Source organism: Fukomys damarensis, unplaced genomic scaffold (assembly GCF_012274545.1).
Source record: "Fukomys damarensis isolate Sample0158 unplaced genomic scaffold, DMR_v1.0_HiC HiC_scaffold_23, whole genome shotgun sequence".
Lineage (NCBI taxonomy): Eukaryota > Metazoa > Chordata > Mammalia > Rodentia > Bathyergidae > Fukomys > Fukomys damarensis.
In genome coordinates this window covers 32,707,801-32,716,225 of record NW_022900935.1, presented here as the reverse complement: position 1 = coordinate 32,716,225, position 8,425 = coordinate 32,707,801, and the positions used below count along the sequence as shown (strand labels likewise).

Genomic DNA, 8,425 nt, shown 5'->3' with positions numbered 1-8,425 from the left:
GTTGGGAGAGAATTAGTCAGCTCTCAGGAACCCACTCCACAATGCAGGGTGCAGCCATGAGGGCAAAGTTCAGGCTGCAGGGCAAATAAATACTTTCCCTACGAACCAACAAGGTGAGCCGGGGATTTAGCTCAGTGGTTCTGGCGCCTGCCTCACAAGCACAAGGACCCGAGTTTGATCCCCGGTACCAAAAAAAGAACCAACAAGGTGTCTCCACAGCCCATTCAGCTGCACATAGATGTGCAAACCCCAGGTTGGTAAAAGCCAGGCCTCCCGAAGCCCTTCTCCTGGGGCCACCTTTCAATGTCCCTGCCATCGTGCACCTGCTCTGGAAGGACTTAGCCTGTCTCACAATTCCTGCCAGGGTGCCAGCCTTTGTCACTTACCCACCCAGGAGTAGCATCTCCATCTTCAGGGTTCCCTAGCACTGCAGTTTTGGATTTTCTGAATCATTAAAAAGCGAGGCAGCTGCTAGCCCCTTCTTACCTCTTCTTACCCTTCTCCCTGCTGGTCCAGCGTGTGGCAACCTCAGCTCAGGGCCTGTCATCAGGCAGCCTGCTGAGCCCCCACCCTCAGAGTGTGAGTCAGCCCGTCAAGAATCTGCATTTCTATCAAATTCCCAGGCGAGGCCCAGGCCTGTGGTAGAGGCCCACACTTTGAGAACCACTAATCTGGGGTAGCTAGGTTCTCTGACCCTGGAGCTAGACTGCTGGTTCAAGGTCTGTTTCCTTCTACCTGTGTCACTCTGGAAACCAGCTGACCATAGGTACCAGAGCTGCCTCCTCTGTAAAATCAGATAACAATAGTCCCTACCTCATAGGTAGCCCTTGAGGGTCTAGCAGGTCAACACTTATAAATGATGTACCTAGTGTATAGTAAGTGCTCAATAAAATTTGCTATTATTGCCAGGCATGTTGGTACACACCTGTAATCCCAGGACTCAGGAGGCTGAGGCAGGAGGATCGCTGTGAGTTCAAAGTCACCTGGGCAACACACCAATTCAAAGGGAGTCTGAACTGCATAGTGAGACCTTTTCTCAAAAAAAAAAGATTTTTTTAATGGCTATTATTAGCATAGAAACAAGAGCACCATGCGCGGGTTTCAGTCCCAGTGTCTTTGAGGACTTCATAGTGCCTCAGTTTCCCCATTTGTTTCAAAAGGGTAATGACACTCACTTTGCAGATCACAACAGACCACGTGAGTGGTCACGCTGAACACACACCAGCTCTAGATGTTATAGGAAGAAAGGGCTTAAGCTAAACAGACCTGGGCTGAAATGCCAGGTTGAGCAGGCAAGTTTCTGATTGTTTCTCCCTCCGTGTCCCCGTCTGTGAAATGAGGACGGGAAGGGCAAGGGCCTCAGAGAGCCGGGAGCTGCTCTGAGCCCCTTCCTGGATGTGCCCCTCACACTCACTGCAGCCAGGACCCGGGTTACAGGTTTCCCTGGAAGTCAGCATGGCCTCGTCCGGGGCCCCTCCCCCAGACCTCCTGCCAGCTGGCACCCAGACCCAAGACCACATTTGGGCCACAGCGACGGTGGGGAGGTGCTGGGCAGCTTGCCCAGACTGGGCAGCGGACCCCGGGATGTGAGCCTCCACCCAGGCCTCTGTGCCCCACACACGGTGGCACCCAGGCGCTCCATGCCTGTACAGGTTTCATGGCAACTTCATTCTCCCGGCCGGAGGGAGGGAGGGCAGCAGAAGCCCGTGTAAGGCAAAGCTCCAGGACTTGCCAGGTTGCCCCAGGTAACAGCTTCAGCGGCTGCCTCTGTGAGAACTAGAAGGATTTTTACAGACAGCCTGTTTTCAGGCCAGGTTGCCCCCACAGTGAAAGCCTCCACCAGCTTCACGTCAGGCAGGGACGGAAGATTAAAACCCAGCATGCTGAGGCCTCCAAATCCATCTGCTCATCCTGTTTGACTCCACCTCACACACGCTGGCCCCAACTGCAGACGTCACTCTCTGAGGAACTGCCGACCAGGTTTAGAACCTGTCACACTGATGACACTGCTACTCCTTCACCCCCACCCCCAGCACCCAGGACTGAACCCAGGGCTTCTGCACTGAGCTGCATCCCCAGCCCTTTTTTTAAAGACAATATCTCACTAAATTGCTAAGTTTCTCAGGCTGGCTCAAACTTGGCATCCTCCTGCCTCAGCTTCCCAGAGTGCTGGGATTATAGGTGCCACCACATTTTTAAAAAATCAAACTTGGTCTTTGAGTTGAGGTGAAGTTAAACCCTAGGAATTGCCCCCGCAATTTAGCATGCTGCCACCAGGTGGCGCTATTGCCATCAGTGAAAAAGCAGTCAGCTCTGCTACTCAAGGATACGGACACTGAACAGAGAGGTAGCAGGACCAAAGGTAAACCCTGATGCCCTGAACCCAATGAGAGACGTTGGGCAAGTCACCTGTCTAGTCTCATTGTCTTCAGTCACATAATTTGGGGGTTGATAACTGTGTTGTAGACCAGGAACCTCACCACAAGGACCACAGAGGCACAAGCTTAAATCCCAGCTGCCCTGCACTGTGTGTTTTGGTCACACAACTTAGTTTCTGCTGGGCTGAATACCAAACAAGGGGGCAGCTATGCACCAGCAGCCCTGAAGATGGCACATGGCTCCAGCACAGGGACTTGTGGGGAAAGAAAGGCACCTGGGGCCCCACAGGGACCTTCAGCCTTGGAGAGCCAGGACTGGGGTGAGGCGAGACGCGCTGTGTCCTGGGGTGCTGAAGTAGTCACAGTGGACAAAGCAGCTGCCTGGGCAGCCCTGATCCTGCTCAGCTCCACCCTCCACCTCGGGCCCTGCACTCAGAGCTCCCAAAAGCCTGGCCTCTCCTCTTTGGGGCTCAGGGATACCTCGTCCCCAGGGCCGCCACCTCTGCACTCCACCTGCTCCCACTGAGGCCTCTGCCTTGTCAGGAGCAGGGGTGGGCGGAGGTCCTCCTCCTCCCCGCCGTGACTGTGTAGCCAGCCGCAAAGCTGCAGCAGGAAGTGTTGGGTCACTGACAGCAGGAGGCTCAGGCACCCCAGGTCTCGACATCATGTCACGGTCTTTGGCCAGTGTGGCCGGCAGAAGGGGTCCCATAGATCCAGGTCCAGCTGGGCAGCCCCAGCTCTGACGCCTCCTCCACTGGGAAGCCTTGGAGAATTTCCAGATTGGGAACTTCCAGATGGCTCTTCTGTGTGTCTTGGATCTGTCGTTCCTGCCAGATCACGGCCTTTCAAGAGGGGACCTACCTTCCCTCTCCTGTCCTCACTGCTCAGCTCAGGGCCACACTGGAGAACGGCGGGGTTGGTGGAGGGCTGCGGCGAAATGCAGCCAGCAGGGCCTTTTGGGCAGCTGCAGCGCTCAGTAGATCTGTCACACAAGGCCCCTCCCTCCGAGTCCACCCAGGGTCTCCCGGGCCAGTGTCAGCTCCCCAACCCCTTTCACAAATTACCACTCTATACCCACCAGGCAGCCGTCCCCTCGTCCCCAGGCCTCTGCTCCTGCCAAACCTCTACCTGGGATGCCCTGGTCCCTAGCCCAGCCTCTGAAGTGCCACTGCTTGCTCAGGATCCACCTGAAACCGACCCCCCTGGCTGGGACTGGCCCGTCCATCCTGCGGACTCTGGGTGGGCTTCCCTCCTGTGACCTTGAGCAGACTTTGCCTCCTCCTGCAGTTCTTGGCAGCCGGGTGTAATGAAGCGCACGCAAGCTAAGGAGCCAAACAGTATTCAATTCCTGCTCATACTCAAGCTGGGTGACCCCGGGCAAGTCACCTGGACTCAGGGGACTCTGCCTTGGGCTCCATCTGTTCAGTCTGTTGTGAGGTCAAGGCGATGGGTGTGCAGCACACATCAAGTGGAGGGACTGATGCCTGGGTCTGTTTTCCCCAGCGACTGGCAAGCTCCTCTCAAAGCCTCATTCTCAGCCACCCCCAGGGCCATGTACAGAGGGGCTCAGGAACTGGCTGAGCTGCTTGCTGCAGGGGTGGGTGGAGCGGTGAGGGGGTCCAGAGGGGGCAGGGCATGCAGCAGATCCCCCAGAGATGAGGGTGCAGGGAAGGGCTGGAGCCCCAGGCAGAGCTGTCGATATGCACTGGGGGTTTTATTGGTTTTCATTAAAATTCCTTCCCGAGGCAGGAGTAGCTACTTCCATAAATAACAGCATAAATATTTTATCTGCTACCCAAGTTGGTCTAAATGCACAGCAAGGTTGGCAAGAATAATAATGGGAAAACGGTTCAGGGGGCCCAGGCTTCAGCAGAGCTGGGTTCACTCAGTGTGCCCAGGGGGGCTTGCCCGGGAAGGGCAGAGAGGTGGTGGTGCTGGACAGCAAAGGAGGCCCATGGAGCACGAGGCCCGGGTGGGGAGCAGAGCCTCTGCAGCGGGGGAGAGGCGTCCCACACCTGCTCCCTGAGACCTGGGGCTCCCAGCTCACATCGGATCCTCCATGGTCAGAGAAGCTAAGTAACTTGCCCAGCCATGCCCAGCCAGACAATGGTGGAGCTGGGCCTGTAGCCAGGGTGTCTGAGACCAAAGCCTCGCTCCCAACCCTGCTCCCTCTCGGGCTCAGGAAGAGCTCTGGCACTGCTGAACAAGGGCCAGAGCACCTCCATAACAGCACAATGCTGCTCTCTGCTTCCCTAGGTCCCCTCGGAGGAGAAAAGAGGCTGGTACTTCACCATGGCAACGCTCTTCATCAGGTCAGGCTGGGCATGGCGGGGACAGGGGAGGGGACACAGGTGTGGCCCTGTGAGCAGGGGGTGGGACAGAGTGAGGAGGGGCTGAGGCCACGGCCCTGTCCTGGTGCAGGCTGGACGGTATCTTCCTGGAGTTGGGCAGTGAGGAGCGGAAGAGGCTGCCTGCCTTCAACCGCACGCTGGCTCTGCTCCGCCAAGTCCTCAAGTCCTCAGATGCCTGCCAGCGAGGTAGGGCCTCCAGGGTTATCCATGGTTTCGTGCTGCTGTCCCTGCCTTGTCCTCGTGGGGGCTGATGCTGAGAGTGGAGCTGGCCCCGGCCATCCTCCGGCTCCTCCTCTCCCAGCTCTGGCCTGGTGCTACCTCGGGATGCTGCTGGAGAGGAAGGACACCTTCTCCACCACCCCCATGGGCGTCCACGACTGCGGGTACTCGGGGACTGACCCCCTGGACTGCTTTGGCAAGGTATGTGTCCCCAGCCACCCCCACTCTGAAGACTGGCGTCCTCCCACACCATGCGGCCAGCCCAGGATCGGAGGCTCTGTCTCCATCCCCTCCTCAGTCGGAAGCTCTTCTTGTGGTACTTCCTCTTTGCCTAACACCAAGACCCTCCCCATGTGAGCAGCCGGCCCCCTGAGTGGACCCAAGTCAGAGTGGACCGAAGGTGGGTGTAGCTGGGGCCTCACTGCCCACTCTGCCCACAGCTGGGACCCTAAGGCAAGTCACTTAGAACAGGCAGCAATGGGTCCCACTAGGGAGTACAGCAGCCCTGCTGGAAGCCCTATGAGCCTGGAAGAGGTAGGTCCTTCCCTCACCTGACCCAGACGGAGCTGGGGGCATAACTGACGGGAGGGTCACGGGCCCTAGAAAGGTCTGCTGGGCATGACTGTGACCACGGTGGTGCCAGGGGGTTCGCCCCAAGGCACTGGGTGCCATCGTGCGAGTCAGCAGACACAAAGCACATTCTCACCCCTTTCCTTACTTACCCAGGCCATCGAGATTGCCAAGGACCAACCTCCCATCCTCAATCGCCTGGCCAAAATCTTCCACTTCCTAGGAAAGCAAGACATGGCCATTGGAACCTGTAACATGGCCCTGGATGTCCTAGGAGACCCAGAGCTCAACTGGCAGGCATACTGCACAAGGGCCAAGGTGGGTCTCCCTGCAGCACCCCGATCCCGAGACCAAAGACCAGGGCCAAGACCCGGACCCCAGAGCCCAGAGACCCCGGAGCCTTCCTGGTGGGAGGGAGCAGAGGGCTCATCCAGGCGCGCAGAGATGCAGGCGCCGTTCCCACTGTAGGGGTCTCTAACTCAGCGCCTGGCCGGAGCCACCAGGAGATTCTGGCTTAGCCCCGTGGAGTCAGATTGACCAAAGTTGAGATCTGGCTTCTCTACCCATTGCTGGAAACCTGTTGCAGGCCACCTACCCCTCCGAACCTCATTTCCCCAATCTAAGACGTGGCTAATCGCAGCTACCTTAGGTGGTGTCAGAGGCTTCCTGAGGTCACACTGAAGTCAGCGCCTAGGCATGGGAGGGACATGCAGCACTGCACACACAGCGCATTAATGTCGTGCACCGAGCTCTGGCCTCCCCCAGGCAGCCTCTGTCCAAACCCCACGCCACCACTCATGTGTTAGGGGACCTTGCCAAAGTGCTCTCGCCCAAAGTCAGAGCCTCTGTTTCTTTATCTGTGGTCTGGAGTGAGTGTCCCTCCCTTGGGAGTTTTCAGGAGAGTTGTGGGGTTGTGTGTGTAAAACCCAGCATCACGTACACCCTGAGAATTTGTAGGCGGCTGATGGCTGTTACCAGGTAAATCTTTAGCTGATGAACTGCTGGCTACAGCCACTCGGCCCTGCCCTGAGTTACACACTCAGGAGAGCACTGCCTCCCTCCTGCCCTGCCCGCCAGGATCTGCCTGGAGCCCCATGGAGCCCATCTGCCTGGGGCAGACCTGGGGCTCCGTGCTGACTGTGCTCCAAGCTAGCACGTCGTGCCTTTCCCTGTCTTCTCCACTGCCTTTCGCACAACCTAGTGGCAAAGCTGGTCCGTCCTTAGTCTCAGCAGATTATTTTGCCAATAGGTATAGGGCAGGAAACTCCTTTACTATCGCTGATTGGTGATCGTTATGATAAAAATACTAATTATACTAGTAAACCATAAAACACTTATGGAACTCTGCACTTCACCAAAACCTCCCTCTCACGCATGGTCTGCTAGAACCTTCACAAAAATCCCTTGAAGCAGCCAGACCCATGCTATCTGTAACTTCCACAGGGAGCAGGAACCCTAGCCTTATTCTCCCCTGTGGCTCCAAAGGTCAGGCTCACCCCTCGCATGGTCGGAGGAGGAGGAATAGAGGAGGGAGGCATGCGCATACGATACTCCACCCGCTAGCTCTGCCCACGTCTCTCTCTCCCAGCACTGCCTCTGCCCACAGTGTTCCTCTCCCAGAGATCTCCGATTCGTCTCCTCTCTAACTTCCTGCAGGGCTGACCAAAACTGGCAGTTCTGACCCAGGCCTTGTGGTATATGCTTGTCATCCCAGCTGGTCAGGAGGCAGGAAGATCGCAAATTTGAGGCAAGCAAGATTTTGTCTCCAAAACAAGGCAGCCTCTAGAGTCCATCTCACTGACAATATCAGCAATTCCCTTCCAGTACTTTGTTCTTGTTCTTTCCTTTTCTGTTATTCTTAACACCAGTCAGCCCCCATGTACTGTTTCCCTATCTGTCGCGTTCACTGGCACTCTTCCCACTGAAGTACAAGACCCACGAAGGTGAGGGTTTCTGTTGTGTCACTCTGTCCCTGTTTGCTGCCGAGGAATAAATTGGCTTGGGTTAGGGCAGGGCAGAGGTGGCAGCCCCACCTGGAGCAACTTCCCTGAGCTGGCCCTCTGTCGCAGCAGATCCACACCACAGCCTACCTGCGAGATCTGGAGCGGGCCAAGGCAGGGCTTGGAGGCATGCCCGATCGGGGCCACCTGGCCCAAGCCAAGGCTGATCTTGAGCGAGTGGTCAGGGTGTGCCCGGGCCTCAGGACCTACCTGGACATTGGCCAGGTAAGCAGCTGAGCGGCCTGGCTGTCAGAGGGCTCACGAAGAACGCATTGACCTGTCAGGCAGAGGTGGGGCATCGAAGGCCCTGACAGGAATGGGGTGCAGCTCCCCCAGCCTCTGGGGGGAAGGAAATGCAGCAATGTGTGGAGGAGTAGAGGAGGCCAGGTGCTCTGAGCACTTGGTAAGTAAAGAGCTGTATTCTTTTTTTGGCGGGGTACGGGAGATTGTACTCAGGACCTTGTGCTTGCAAGGCAGATGCAGTGCCACTGAGCTAAATCCCTGGTCCTAAAGAGCTGTATTCTATCCAGAAGTGCCACCTGTGCTGGGGGTGGGGGTGGGTGGTAATATCTAATTTAGGTATTAGGTCACTGAGGGGCGGAAGTAGACCCCCTGGAGGTTATATGTCTAGGAGTGGAGGCGCTGGACCTCAAATACCAGTACTGTCTCTTTCCAGCGTCCAGAAACACGATGTACAGTTAATCCTGCACAGAGGAGGGGGTGGCTGCATGAATGCAGGCTTGGGGACTAACGACAGGGGTGGCGACTTGGAGCCTCAGCCCGCGCCACCCCCCTCCCCACACCAGGTCTACTATTACATGGGAGTGGACGCCGTGCAGGAGCTGCTGGCGGTGGACGAGGCGGCACTCAACCAGGCGCTGGTCTTCCTGGCCAAGGCCGGAGAGTC

General features: G+C 57.0%; 1 protein-coding gene across 1 annotated transcript in view; it reads left to right on the top strand.

Moving 5' to 3' along the window:
- Positions 1-3,333: 3,333 nt before the first annotated feature.
- The window catches only part of Ttc22 (tetratricopeptide repeat domain 22), a 5,706-nt gene continuing 614 nt past the window's right edge, over positions 3,334-8,425 (top strand). Inside the window, exons 1-7 of the mRNA XM_033767382.1 lie at positions 3,334-4,440; positions 4,635-4,690; positions 4,800-4,915; positions 5,031-5,149; positions 5,675-5,836; positions 7,591-7,743; positions 8,325-8,422. Of these exons, the coding sequence (XP_033623273.1) occupies positions 4,438-4,440; positions 4,635-4,690; positions 4,800-4,915; positions 5,031-5,149; positions 5,675-5,836; positions 7,591-7,743; positions 8,325-8,422 (707 nt within the window). The 5' untranslated portion in view covers positions 3,334-4,437. The remainder of the gene's footprint in view (positions 4,441-4,634; positions 4,691-4,799; positions 4,916-5,030; positions 5,150-5,674; positions 5,837-7,590; positions 7,744-8,324; positions 8,423-8,425) is intronic.